We start from the raw sequence: 15,708 nt of genomic DNA, 5'->3' as shown, positions 1-15,708 counted from the left end.
AAAGAGGTAGTCTCTGCCTACCCCTCCGGGAAAGAGGCGTGATTTTATGTATGTATTAATCTTAAAATGTTGCTGATTTTTATAAAGTCCAACCAAATAGACGACAATTTATTAGTAAATCATAGAAATTATATTAACACAAACATTTTTCATTCGAAAATATCTTTAGCGTAGTTCTCTTACTCTATCATATGGTTGCTAGACTACGATAGTTGTGGTTTTCTGATGTCATTTGAAACAGTTGACAATAAATCCGAGCCCCGCTCGGTCGACCAAGTGCTACTTAACCATTAAATGAGAGAAGATTATGAAATATGCCTTATCAACGTTCGTGAATAGACCCAAAGATGAAGTATGTGTCTAAATCAACATATTACCGCGACATTCCCTTACGCACTCCAACATTCTTCATTACTGCTTAGTATAGTTTAGTAATAAAAACTAATGTAATTAAGTTAAGACTCTCTTTCTACTATCTTCTGAATTCGATATAGTTACACGAATAAATTCATAATTGATACTTATGGATTTCTTTTAATTCTCCACAGACACACACCCTCAAGATCATGGCGACCCTGCCAGGATTATGTTATTGTTCACACACATACATACATACATAAAATCACGTCTCTTTCCCGGAGGGGTAGGCACATTGTTCACACACACCCTCAAGATATCTCAAAGATCATTGAAGGAATAGTGGTTAAGGTGTTTCATTCATAAGTATAGCATACACGGGTTGAAATCCCACCACTGCCACCAAAAAAACCTTTAAAGAGTCGCGTTTTACCCGACTGCGTCAGAATGAAGGCTATGGTAATCTGGAGTCTGACTTTGACCATCTTGTGGGTGAATCACGTAACAGTACTCTCAGCTACTTTCACCAGACGCGACACTTCCCCTCGCCGTAAGAGCATCAGTTAGCAATAAAACTAGTGTACGTAACTCAGTTATTGTGGCCGCACGGTAGGGCAACTTTTATTATAATTAACCTTTGTTAAATTAATAGTATGAACACGTTTTTTTAAAATATTATACTAGAATAAAGAAAGGACCGGAGAGGTCCTATCTTTTTTCCGTGGATATCGTATAAGTCGACTAAGGAATACATAATTTCTTAATGCTCATATAATTGGGATTCTTCTTTCAGGCGTCACCTGTCACTATTTGAATCACAATTCTTTCATTAAACCACAAACAGCTAAACGTGGCCCGTCAGTACATTACAAAACTGTTAGCTCTTTCTTCCCCCCAAATTATATAGACGTGATAATATGTATACATTTAATGTATATACATACATATGGTCACGTCTATATCCCTTGCGGGGTAGACAGAGACAACAGTCTTAAAAAAACTTAATGGCCACGTTCAGCTATTTGGCTTAATGATAGAATTGAGATTCGAATAGTGACAGGTTGCTAGCCCATCGCCTAAAAAAAAGAATCCCAATTTTGTGAGCCTATCCCTAAGTCGCCTTTCACGACATCCATGGTAAAGAAATGGAGTGGTTCTATTCTTTTTTGTATTGGTACCACACGGCACCAATTATATTAATAACATTTAATGTAGGTACAGTAAACCTAATGTCCCTTATGCAATAGCCTGAGATGTCTGAGGGCGCATCTGGCGGCTGTACCTTTGGCGATGCGGTAATTCCTGCCGATCCCTTTGAACGTGCCGCGTCCGAACACCTCGACCGAAACGCGAACGCGGCGGCCGTCGGCCAGGCGTTCCGGTTTGCTAGAAAAGAAATTGGTATTATATATATATATACTAGAGGCCGCCCGCGACTTCGTCCGCATGGAAACCCTATCAATCCCGCGGGAACTCTGGGATAAAAAGTAGCCTATGTGTTATTCTGGGTCTTCAGCTTCCTACATACCAAATTTCATGGTAATCGGTTCAGTAGTTTTTGCGTGAAAGAGTAACAAACATCCATACATCCATACAAACTTTCGCCTTTATAATAGTAGTAGGATATATATATCGTCCCCTTACTGCAAAAACCAACTAAGTGCATGAAATTAGGTTTCGAGAAATTGACGTTTAAAGGTTTGCACTGTCAAATCACTATTAAGATTGTAACCTATCAAGAATCTGTTCATGTATTTTTAATACTTATTTATTAAGCTTTAAAGGTAATTAGTACAATAAAAGCAAATCTTCGAAGTACTAGAATAAATTAAGGTATTAGGCCGAGAGGTGGTGCAAATAAATGGTTTTTACTGTAAAGATTTTTTAACTTTACTACTTAAGTGCCCTAAATATTACTTAATATTGGGTTAGTTGCTTTTAATTTAATATTAAAATATCCCATAACTCACAAAAATGTTACAAATATGTTGGTAAAACGAGTTTAAAACACAATTATGTCGGCCTTAATACTTTATTATGTTTTAAAACAATACCAAATAGTACAATCATCATCATCAATGTTGTTAAAATAAAAAACCAATTCTATTTATTTAACATAATCAAAATCAAATAAAAAAAGTCATACAAAAAGTCTGCAGTTTTAGTGGCTGACTCGTTTAGGTCTGAAGATCCTCTACTGTTATCATCTGAAATATAAAATGTGCATAAGTAGTTGTTCTCTGCTAACTTGCAAATACATGCATGCATACATACATAAAATCACGCCTCTTTCCCGGAGGGGTAGGCAGAGACTACCTCTTTCCATTTGCCACGATCTCTGCACACTTCCTTCGCTTCATCCACATTCATAACTCTCTTCATGCAAGCTCGGCGGTTTCGGGTACTCTTGACCTGAACCTTTACCAAGACGTCCTTAATTTGATCAAGATACGTTCGTCTAGGTCTTCCCACTCCGACCATTCCCTCCACACTCTCCTTGTATATCTGCTTAGTCAACCTGCTTTCATTCATCCTCTCCACATGACCAAACCATCTTAACAATTTTTATTCCTGTAACTACATCTTCTTTCACATCACAACATTCACTTATCACGCTGTTCCTTATCCGGTCACTCAATTTCCCACTGATCATACATCTTAACGCTCTCATTTTCACTGCATTTATTCTGCTTTCGTGCTTCTTTTGCCATGCCCAACTTTCACTCCCATACATTAATGTCGGGACCAACACGCCCCTATGCATAGCCAGTCGAGCCTTTTTGGATAGTTTCTGAATGCTCATAAAGGCATGCAAGCATAAGGCTCCATTCACCATGTTCCACGCGTTCACTCTCCTTTCAATATCACTATCACATTTGCCATCTGATGTAAACTTTGATCCTAGATATACAAACTCTTTCACTTGCTCAACTTTTTCTCCTCCAATCAAAATATTACATGCTGTCATTTCTTTCTCCATTTCAAAAACCAGTGTTTTAGTTTTACTTACGTTCACTTTCATTCCTTTCTCTTTCAAAGCTTCATGCATACAGTTTACCATCTCCTGTAACTTTTCCGCTGATGACGCCAGTATAACCTGATCGTCGGTATAGAGCAGACATTTGACGAGTAACTCATTCATCCTTAATCCACTTTCAGACTCCTTCAAATCTGTCAAACAACTATTCATAAATAGGTCCTCGGCCGCTTCTCCAACACAAATTGAAAAGGCAGTACAACTGACAAGCTAATACGCCTTGTCCTGCTTTTAGCATCTCGACCGACACTATCATACCCAGCAGCCTTACCCGCTTTCATACTCTTAAGTGCTTTCACAATTTCGAACATTTCAATTTCGCCTTCCATCTCATTCTCTTTTTCTTCGCTATAACATAAATTTTAATATTTCCTTCCTTTTTTTTCAAATAAACTTTCAAAATACTTCTTCCATATCTTAACACACATTCTTCTCCTTCCGCAACGCTACCATCCTGGCTTCTGATCCTGGTCAGCTCTCTGGTTCTAGTTTTTCCTCGGGCTAACCTTACGGATTTCCAGAATACTTTCAGAACTTGAAAATATTCTATTCAATACATAAAATGAATGAACCGATTTAGATATGGAAAGACTAGGAGTCGTCGAAAGCCTAAAAGGCGAGGTAAAGTAGGAAGGGGGTGACAGGGGAGATGATGCATCATCTCTCCTGTCACCCCAGATGGATAGACAGACAGACGGACAGCGGAGGCTTAGTAATACGGTCCCGTTTTACCCTTTGGGTACGGAACCCTAAAAATGATGTACACATGTAAATCACTTTCAAAACCTAACAACTATAAACTTTCATTTAAATATCTTTAATTAGCAAATAAATAGCATAGTAACATATATCAAATGGTAGCTACACGTGTAATTTTTTGCCATAAGCACTTATACGAGCACTTACGGTCAACTCCGATGGGCTAGATTCTTTCGCATTTACACTGACTGGGTAGGTATTATTATAGTCACCTAAAAATAAACGATCATCATTACATGCACATTCTTATTAGTTAAATATTGTTAACTAGCTGTGCAAATGTGTGCCGTAATACGATTAGTTCCTGAGATTAGCGCGTTCAAACAAAGAAACAATATCTTCAGCTTTATAATATTAGTATGATTAAACAAACAAAATAAGCCTTCCCGCCACCCCAGGTCGCACGTAAGTAGGTATTTATCTTAGTATATGAAAAATTATTTATCGTCAAAAATCATCGGCAAAGTACATGCGTATTATAATATTGTGCTATAGGTAGGTGTAATACAATCAAAATATAGATCATAATAATACATTCCGTTTCAATTTTCAACTAAGTAGGTAACAAAATCATTCTTACAAAAATCTAACCAAAATTAATTACATAATGATTTTACTTACCCGCTTTTTTCGTATTATTACTTTCTCCACATACAAGGTTTAACATTTTTCTAGATCTGGAACTCATTACTATAAAATTATACACACAAAACAGCAAATTAAACGAAATTCAACGCAGACGCACAGTAAGAGTGACGGTTGAAACGCGACTTACACGGTTTTTGCTGACGGGCTGAATGAGATCAAAGTTTAAAGCTTACAAGTAAAGCCAACAAAACTACTTTATTATATTTTTCTTGTAGATAATATTTATTTACGAGGGAAATATGAATCAGTAAAAAGGACTAACAGATTATTAAATATTTCGTAAGTAGGTAACATAGAGAATTTTATGTAACAAGTAACTGCTAAAAGCTTGCTAGTATTGTTAAGTATATTTTTGCAGTACTTGAATAATTTTGTTTTGTCAAAATTTAACATGCCAAAACCATTGAAAATACGATTACTGATCTTTTCTGTAAATTTTATTTAAACATTTTATTTAACCACTACATATTACTGTTTTACTGTACATTATTTTCAAAATTACATTGTAAGATATCTTAGCGGAAAGCTAAATCAGGAATGAAGCGTCATATCAAAAAACGGGTTTTACCAGCGTATAGAGCTTGAAAAGGAGATTATGAAGGTGCACTTAACTCAGTTTTGACAAAAAGTGACTTTAATTGGTTTTTGCAGTAAGGGGACGATATATATATATTATATATATCTATACTAATATTATAAAGCTGAAGAGTTTGTTTGTTTGTTTGAACGCGCTAATCTCAGGAACTACTGGTTCAAACTGAAAAATATTTTTGCGTTGAATAGACCATTTATCGAGGAAGGCTTTAGGCTATATAATATCACGCTATCCTTAACTATTAGGAGCGAAGAAATAATGGAAAATGTGAAAAAAAAAACGGGGATAATTATTCATCGTAGAGGGTAAAAAAATAATATTTTTAATAAAAAAATAATATTTTTAATAAAAAAATATCTTGTTATATATATAGATATGTATTATATATTATATATATATATTTATATATGTCTTCATTGATACCCCTTAGAGAGTACCGACTTCCTTAACAAAAGAAACCAAGTCACAACAAATTAATGGCTTATATAAAATACTAGCTGTGCCCGCAACTTCCTCCGCGTGGTATAGTTATTTTGGGCATCATTGAAGCCCTCAAGGATGAATAATATTACCCTATTTTTATACATTCTCCATTATTTCTTCGCTCCTTATAGTAGCAGCGTGATGTTATATAGTCTAAAGCCTTCCTAGATAAATGGTCTGTTCAACACAAAAATATTTTTTCAATTCGAACCAGTATTACATTAGCGGAGCGAATAAAATATTGCATATACATACATATGGTCACGTCTATATCCCTTGCGGGGTAAACAGAGACAACAGTCTTGAATAGACTGAATGGCCACGTTCAGCTATTTGGCTTAACGATAGAATTGAGATTCAAATAGTTGCCAGCCCATCGGCTAAAAGGAGAATCCCAAGCTTGTTCCCATGGATGTCGTAAAAGGCAACTATGGGATAGGCCCTTGGTCGCCTTTTACGACATCCATGTGAAAGAGACTGAGTGGTCCTATTCTCTTTTTCAATGGTGCCGTGAACCACACGGCCAATTACCTACCACTTTTTAAAACTGCATCAAACACTATACACATACTACACTAACAAGTACCCGAAAACCGCCGAGCTTGCATGAAGAGAGTTATGAATGTGGATGAAGCGAAGGAAGTATGCAGAGATCGTGGCAAGTGGAAAGATGTAGTCTCTGCCTACACCTCCGGGAAGGAGGCGCTATTTTATGTATGTATGTATGTATCAAACACTATAATAAAACTCACCCGAACTTAGCGGTGTCAGGTTCGGCCTCCAGCAGCTCCCTCACCGGCGACTTGGGCGCGGCCGCGCTGAACGCCTCCAATTCAGCGCCCATCAGATTCACGTAGGATTTCCACACGGCGCCGAGGGACATTCCTGTGTGGATTGGATGTACATATAAATTTATTCCACTTTCTATTATTACTACTTACTGCCGTGTGGTACCCGGCACCAATACAAAAAAGAATAGGACCACTCGCATCTCTTTCCCATGGATGTCGTAAAAGGCGACTAAGGGATAGGCTTACAAACTTGGGATTCTTTTTTAGGCGATATGGGCTAGCAACCTGTCACTATTTGAATCTCAATTCTATGATTAAGCCAAATAGCTGAACGTGGCCATTCAGTCCTTTCAAGACTGTTGGCTCTGTCTACCCCGCAAGGGATATAGACGTGAACATATGTATGTATGTATGTTCTATTATTACTCGCCGCTTGCGCGCTTTTGCCGAAAAGGCTGTTGGAGGAGCGTCGAGGGGCATTCCTGTGTGGTGTGTGTTCCTGTTGTAAATTTATTAGTTACCTAATCGCCCCTTGCGCGCTTTTGTCGAAAATACTGTTTGCAGGAGCGTCGAGACCTCGCCTAAAAATGACCCGCTGTAATAGTTAATGCCTGAAGGCAAACTATGTTAACATAGTAAAAAAAAAAGCAAAAAAAGTTTAAAAAAATTAATATGCAGTAGACATAGAGTCTCTGCCTATACCCCTCCGGGAAGGGGGCGTGGTTTTAAGTCGTATTGGAATCATTAATTTTTTATATTTCTTAAATATTTCAATGTAGACAATTTCCATTCGTTCACGATTTCGATTTAAGAAATCTTTATTTGTAAATTGACGTTGGGTGCAAATGCTGCAGTGTAGTTTGTTGCGCCGCTTCTTCTACACGTGCGCTTTGGAAGCGGTATAAGATATAATTAGATTTAAGTTATATTGAGGTCAATAAGTGATACCTTCTATTACATTTTGGAAATAAATCTATTCTATTTTATTCTTTTAATCAGAAATAGTGACGTGAATCTATATGTATTTTGTTTCATAAAATATAAAGAGATGTACTGTTATACGTTAGACGAACGTATCTTGATCAAATTAAGGACGTCCTGGTAAAGGGTCAGGTCAAGAGTGCCCGAAACCGCCGAGCTTGCATGAAGAGAGTTATGAATGTGGATGAAGCGAAGGAAGTGTGCAGAGATCGTGGCAAGTGGAAAGAGGTAGTCTCTGCCTATCCCTCCAAAAAGAGGCGTGATTTTATGAATGTATGTATGTATGTACTGTTATATATTATAATTAACGGCCTCTGTGGCGCAGCGGTAGTACGCTTGTCTGTGACATCGGAGGTCCCGGGTTCGAATCCCGGCCAGGGCATAATGAGAAAAGACCTTTTTCTGATTGGCCTGGGTCTTGGATGTTTATTATAAAATATAGTATCGTTGAGTTAGTATCTCGTAACACAAGTCTCGAACTTACTTCGAGGCTAACTCAATCAGTGTAATTTGTCCCGTATATATTTTATTTATTTATTTATTTATATATAAAATGAACGAATACGTTGAATTGTAATTACCTGAATCCAAAAATATCGCGCCGGCTACTGACTCGAACAAGTCGCCCAATGCCTTGGGCACTTCTACGTCTTCCGCCTGCTCCATCTCGTCCTCTTGGATAAGATAGTGCTGAAATGAATAGCTTTATAAACAACTAGAGGCTCTCCCGCGACTTCGTCCGCATGGAAACCCTATCAATCCCGCGGGAACTCTGGGATAAAAAGACGGTTTGCTCTGTCTACACCGCATGGGATATAGACGTGATTATATGAATGTAACTATATAATAGATATAAGATGTATAATTAAAATTATAAAACCGCCGAGCTTTCATTAAGAGTTATGAATGTGGATGAAGCGAAAGAAGTGTGCAGGGATCGTGGAAAGTGGAAAGATGTGGACGCTGCCTACCCCTCCTGTTAAAATGTACGTACATACATATGGTCACGTCTATATCCCTTGTGGGGTAGACAGAGCCATCAGTCTTGAAAAGACTGACAGGCCACGTTCAGCTATTTGGTTGTATGATAGAATTGAGATTCAAATAGTGACAGGTTGCTAGCCCATCGCCTAAAAAATCCCAAGTTTGTAAGCCCTATCCCTTAGTCGCTTAACGACATCTATAGGAAAGAGATGGAGTGGTCCTATTCTTTTTTGTACTGGTGCCGGGAACCACACGGCACCAGTATGTATGTAGATATGACCTTACCTCTTCACTAATAGAATGTCCATTCTCCTCTTGTATTTTCACATATTTCGTTAAAACCTCGTTCAATCCGGGCGACATGTGACGGAAATATCTATAAACCAAACAAATTATTATTATTATAAACTAGAGACCGCACGCGACTTCGTCCGCGTGGAATAATTCCCGCGGGGACTCCGGGATAAAAAGTAAGCCTATATGTTATTCTGGGTCTTCAGTTACCTGTATACCAAATTTCATCGTGATCGGTTCAGTAGTTTTTGCGTGAAAGTGTAACTAACATTCATACTGACATCCTGACATACAAACTTTCGCATTTATAATATTAGTAGGATAGTATGTATCAATTTCGGAGGTGAGAAAGTCATTTATTATATTATTAACATATATATAATTGAATACGACCATTCTTAACAACTTATGTGATATTTCTATATTTTTATAATTGTTACGATGGACGTGTGCCGTGTGGTTCCGGGCACCAATAAAAAAATTGAATAGGACCACTCCATCTCGTGTCGTAAAAGGTTACTAAGGGGTAGGCTTATACACTTGGGATTCATCTTTTAGACAATGTGCTAGCAACCTTTCACTATTTGAATCTCAATTCTATCATCATGCCAAACAGCTGAACGTGGCCTATCAGTCTTTCAAAAACTGTCGGCTATGCCTACTCCGCAAAGGATATAGACGTCATTATATACATTTATGTCGAGATTGTGACGAGTAAAATTATAACTACATACTTATGAAACCCATGCCTGGCGGCCAATGTGGCGAAAATTGTATTATTGACAAGCGCCGAACGGAGATCTGTCAACGCGCCGGGAGAGTGGCGACGCGGCTCCTCGTACAGATGACGCGTTATGAGATAATCTGAAATGGACAGACATACATACATATATATACATACATAAAATCACGCCTCTTTCCCGGAGGGGTGGGCAGAGATTGCCTCTGTACACGAATTTGTTGTAAGAAATTTCTCTAGAAATAAGTAGTGCCCTTGTATTGAAATATCTCTTTATTTTAAGTTTTATTTTTATTTTACATGATGTACATAAATACATATATAAATAAATAAAATATATATACATATATAATCAATTTTTTTTATTTACTTACAGTTTAGCCAGCAAGGCGTCGTTTACCTAGTATGGCGTATTGTAATATACATACATACATAAAATCACGCCTCTTTCCGGGAGGGGTAGGCAAAGACCACATCTTTCCATTTGCCACGATCCACATTCATAACTCTCTTCATGCAAGCTCGGCGGTTTCGGGTACTCTTGACCTGACCCTTTACCAGGACGTGCTTAATTTGATCAAGACACGTTCGTCTAGGTCTTCCCACTCCGACCTTTCCCTCCACACTCTCCTTGTATATCCGCTTAGTGCCTTGTAACCTGCTTTCATTCATCCTCTCCACATGACCGAACCATCTCAACATACCCTTTTCCATTCCTATAACTACATCTTCTTTCACATCACAACATTCCCTTATCACGCTGTTCCTTATCCGGTGGTTCGGCCGTGTGGTGTAATATAACACTCTTGTAATAAAGTTTACCTAATATGGCGTCTCCCAGGAACTCCAGTCTCTGGTAGCAGTCTGTGAGCCTGTTGTTGTGATGGGACGCGTGCGTAAGCGCTTGCAGCAATAAAGAACGATCCTTGAAGCGGTATTGCAGCGTTCTTTCTAAAGCGTCGTAGCCTGTGGGAAATTAATACGTTTAAAACTACTGAAACGGCTGAACGTGGCCTATCAGTCTTTTCAAGACTGTTGGCTCTGTCTACCCCGTAAGGGATGGAGACGTGATCATATGTATGTATGTAAAACTACTGCCCTGCTTCTTCCCGGATTTAGTCTCGGTTGGATAAAACCACTCTGGAGAGGAGCCCGGAGTATGTCTTTGACCATGGATCCTGGATTGGGCGAGTCAGGTTTTAACACAAAGCGAGCAATCTTTGCAGGTAAACCATACTTTACCGTATTGGTATCATGGTCACACATCCAGTTGCCTGAATGTGCAGGTTCCCTCACGATGTTTTCCCTCACCGTAAATGCATCGGTTAGTATTAAAACTAATGTACATAACTTAGAAAAGAGTCATTGGTACATGGCCAAGTTGGGATTTGAAAGGAAGAAAGAAAAAATATTTATTTGGTACATAATAATATATGAAGAACAAAAAGCTTAATCTATAACAACATTTGTACCAAAATGCCCAATGATATATTTGAACCTGTGCCTTTCTGCACTTCACGCATTTGTAACTGGGCACCTTACTTATTCGACCACCGGCGCTGTTCAGAACTACTTTAATGTAGTTATGTTAACTAGAAGCCATATTGTCCAAACATCATTCTCTGTTTTTAATTACAACAAAAAGGGGAATATAAAAGACATTATTAATGTGACTTAACACTTCGGAAGCCCTGAATACTAAAAAAAAAACAAGTCTTTTGGATGCATGTATGTATGTATAAAAGACTAACCTGATAACATTTGCTCCAATTCTCCCTCGGGATCCTCTATATACCTCAGCAGCGGTGAGGGGGGTGGTTTCAGCTCACCAAATATTGACTGCAACAATATATATTTACTTACATACATACATAAAATCACGCCTCTTTCCCGGAGGGGTAGGCAGAGACTACCTCTTTCCACTTGCCACGATCCCTGCATATATATTTTCTTATTTACTTATTATTGTGCCGTGTGGATCCCGGCACCAATAAAAAAAAGAGTAGGACCACTCCATCTCGTTCCCATGGTTGTCGTAAAAGGCGACTAAGGGATAAGCTAAAAAACTTTGTGTTCTTCTTTCAGGCGATGGGATAGCAACCTGTCGCTATTTGAATCTCGATTCTATCATCAAGCCAAACAGCTGAACGTGGCCTATCAGTCTTTTCACGATTGTTGGCTTTGTCTACCACGCAAGGGATATAGATGTGATCACATGCATGTTTTTATGTAAAGTAACATGACAAGTTCAAATTACACAAATGCGCGCCGTGCGGTTCCCGTCACCATTAAAAAAAAGTGTATAGTTCTTTTGGTTATAACAAAAATAATCTATATGTACATATAATAAATCAATAGAAGGGTAAATTCTGTACATTGAAAATATTGAAAAAATAAATAGCAAGGGGTGTTACTAGATCGATATCAAACTCAAATTTGTGATTAAAAATTTTTTGAATGTCTGTCTGTATGTTCAGGCAACACGTGAAAACTAACGGTTCTATTTCGATGAAACTTGGTATAATTATAGTCTAAGATCCGGCTGCAAAATCACTACGTTCATCGCGTAGTTAATCAAACTCACATTTTAACATACATTTATGAATAGGATAATACATAGATAATAGGGTGCCAGTCAATAAGTGGCCGCAAGTAATTTTAATTAAATTAATGTTAATTAATTTTCCAAAAAAAATTTCGTTCACTTGTTTTTTAAATAAAATATCATCCACATCATAGAAATGTATGTAAAGAATTCGAAAATCAATGGGTGCCGTTACACACTCGGCCGCAACTACTACGCAGCCAGGTGTAAACAGGTAATATTTTGGTCTATTTATACGTTCATGTCGTACACGCATGTTTTTTATATCAAATTAAAGCTAATTTTTTTTTTAATATGATGATATATCGCTGCCTGTGAATAAATGGCCGCAAATTAGGGTTGCTAGCTGTTAAAAACTCGAGGTATCCGAGATAAAGTGAAAGAGAGTTAGCGCGTAACGCCACTTGTTAGACAAGGATGGCGAGTACCAGCTGTGCGAGTATTTGAAGCCACTGCGCACGCGTATAGATAGGGTTCTCAACAGTGCAGCTAAATTATTCTTATATGCTAACCTTCTTATTGAGCTCGTTATACACAACGTTGTTGATATCATTTATTTATTGAACTTGAAAGTGTCATTACGTTGATAAAAGTAATATTAACATTTTAGAAAAATGAAAAAGTGTTTTTTGTGTAGTAAAACTCAAAATGTAACGAGCTCAATAAGAAGGTTAGCATATAAGAATAATTTAGCTGCACTGTTGAGAACCCTATCTATACGCGTGCGCAATGGCTTCAAATACTCGCACAGCTGGTACTCGCCATCCTTGTCTAACAAGTGGCGTTACGCGCTAACTCTCTTTCACTTTATCTCGGATACCTCGAGTTTTTAACAGCTAGCAACCCTAATTTGCGGCCATTTATTCACAGGCAGCGATATATCATCATATTAAAAAAAAATTAGCTTTAATTTGATATAAAAAACATGCGTGTACGACATGAACGTATAAATAGGCCAAAATATTACCTGTTTACACCTGGCTGCGTAGTAGTTGCGGCCGAGTGTGTAACGGCACCCATTGATTTTCGAATTCTTTACATACATTTCTATGATGTGGATGATATTTTATTTAAAAAACAAGTGAACGAAATTTTTTTTGGAAAATTAATTATCATTAATTTAATTAAAATTACTTGCGGCCACTTATTGACTGGCACCCTATTATCTATGTATTATCCTATTCATAAATGTATGTTAAAATGTGAGTTTGATTAACTACGCGATGAACGTAGTGATTTTGCAGCCGGATCTCGTACTATTATACCTTATTATCCTGGGCATAAAATGGGATACTTTTTATCCTGGAAAAATACGTAGAAAAAAATAAATCATAATTTTTCAATTTTATCCATAGACGTTGTTCTGTAGAACCTCGAACACACGTTGCGTTACCCGCAGTGGATTCAGCGCCGTATCCCAACAATTTTCCATTTCAATTTTAGAGTATACAGTTTCCTGTAGCTTTGTGTTACGCCATGACAATAAATAAGTAAAAAAACAAAACAAAAAAACAAAAAAAAAAACAAAACAACAAAACCCTAGGAGTTGCTGGCCAGTCCATTGAGTAATAAACCATCCACGCGAAGACCGACATCCGCGCGGGCGGAAGCTAGTGATACAACATTTCACCTGCATCCACCCGCCGCTCTCGTCTCGGTACGGCCGCAGCGACCCCACAGGCCGGCCCGCCCACGACCAGTCCTCCTGCAGGCCGTCCTGTTGCTGCTCGTGTGCGTCTGTCTGTTCGCTCGCCGTGTCCGAATCCGTGGCGTCGCGGCCGGAGTGGTGGGGGGAACGCTGCTTTTGGCGTGATGGGGATTTCTGGGGGAAAAAAATTGTTAGTAGTGACAGAGATTTGTGGAAAAATTTAAATTGTTAAACGGCCCGAGGGTCTATTGGGTCGTGTCTGTCTGTGTCTGTGTCTAAATAAAAACAGAATTTAGCCCGTTCAAGATACGTCTTGTCGTCTTGATGTCGATTGTCCTTTTTTTTACAGTCTGTCAGTCAGTTTTAGTCATCTAAATTGTCAAGTCAAAAAGTGGTTTGTCCATATAGGCTGAACGGCCGCTACAGTTAGAGATGGTACAAAAATATAGGTACATACATACATACATATAATCACGTCTATATCCCTTGCGGGATAGACAGGGCCAAAGAATAGAATAGAACAGTACAGATTTATTTTCAAAATTGGATACAAGGTATCACTTATTGACGTCACATAACTTAAATCTAATTATAACTACTACCGCTTCCAAAGCGCATGTGTAGAAGAAGCGGCGGAACAAACTACACTGCAGCATTTTCATCGGACGTCAAGTCAAAAAGTCTTGAAAATACTGATGGGCCACGTTCAGCTATTTGGCTTTAAGATAGAGTTGAGATACTCGTACTTCTTCATATACGCCATAGCAACGGTTGTCATGGTTTTGTTTGTTAGGTAAAAATGTCAGATATATAATTTTTATTGTCAAATATTTTTATTTTATGTTCAATAATATAGTAATTTTAAACTGATTATTTCTCTCCTCTTTTCTCCTTCTATCTTCTGTAGGAATAACTAACTTTGTGACTATAGTTCCTACAATAGGTATGAAATAAATAAAAAAAAGTGTGATATGGTCGCATATTGGGTTCACAAAGTTGAAATATTGCATAAATTATATTAAAATTATACGAGTGCCGTGTGGTTCTCGGCACCAATAGAAAAAATAATATGACCACTCCATATCTTTCCTCTGGATGTCGCAAAAGGCGACTAAGAGATAGAGTTACAAACTTGGGATTCTTCTTTTAGGCGACGGGCTAGCGACCTGTCACTTTATATAAATCTCAATTCTATCAGCAAGCCAAACAGCTGAGAACATGACCTATCAGTATTTTCAAATGTCAACTCTATCTACCCCGCAAGGGGTATAGACGTGATTATATATATACCGGGAACCACACTGCACCGATTATCAAAAAACAAAAAAAAAACAAAAAATCTCAAAGACAACTAATTTACCAGTGTGTCGTTCATTTTTCTGACCACATAAGGGTGGTCAGGTGGTAACGGAAGCTCGTGCGATGGCAACACTCGTATACCGAGCCAAGACATGAAGAGCAAAGCGCCTCGTGGTCCACATTCGAGAAGATATGCTCCAATTAGAGCTTCCACGCAGTCGGCTATTGATTTGTCTGAAAATATATATATATATATATATATTAGTAAACTACTTTTATAGTAACCGAAACAGACGAGCTTGCATGAAGAGAGTTATGAATGTGGATGAAGCGAAGGAAGTGTGCAGAGATCGTGGCAAGTGGAAAGATGTAGTCTCTGCATACCCCTCCCTCGAGAAAGAGGCGTGATTTTATGTATGTATTTATTGTGTACTTTTATTAAATTGTGACATTTTAATAATAAAAATAAATAGTATGTACCTAGTATT

General features: G+C 37.9%; 1 protein-coding gene across 1 annotated transcript in view; it reads right to left on the bottom strand.

Annotated features, from left to right (window-relative positions):
- Window positions 1-1,330: 1,330 nt before the first annotated feature.
- The window catches only part of LOC106133681 (endoribonuclease Dcr-1), a 55,649-nt gene continuing 41,271 nt past the window's right edge, over window positions 1,331-15,708 (bottom strand). Inside the window, exons 35-43 of the mRNA XM_060952116.1 lie at window positions 15,282-15,454; window positions 13,904-14,095; window positions 11,420-11,507; window positions 10,491-10,634; window positions 9,664-9,793; window positions 8,921-9,011; window positions 8,233-8,341; window positions 6,632-6,764; window positions 1,331-1,743 (exon numbers count right to left, since the gene is read on the bottom strand). Coding sequence (XP_060808099.1) covers window positions 1,584-1,743; window positions 6,632-6,764; window positions 8,233-8,341; window positions 8,921-9,011; window positions 9,664-9,793; window positions 10,491-10,634; window positions 11,420-11,507; window positions 13,904-14,095; window positions 15,282-15,454 — 1,220 coding nt within the window. The 3' untranslated portion in view covers window positions 1,331-1,583. The remainder of the gene's footprint in view (window positions 1,744-6,631; window positions 6,765-8,232; window positions 8,342-8,920; window positions 9,012-9,663; window positions 9,794-10,490; window positions 10,635-11,419; window positions 11,508-13,903; window positions 14,096-15,281; window positions 15,455-15,708) is intronic.

The sequence above is a fragment of the Amyelois transitella genome, chromosome 28, assembly GCF_032362555.1.
Source record: "Amyelois transitella isolate CPQ chromosome 28, ilAmyTran1.1, whole genome shotgun sequence".
Taxonomy (NCBI): Eukaryota; Metazoa; Arthropoda; class Insecta; order Lepidoptera; family Pyralidae; genus Amyelois; species Amyelois transitella.
This window is presented reverse-complemented; position numbering and strand designations above follow the sequence as displayed.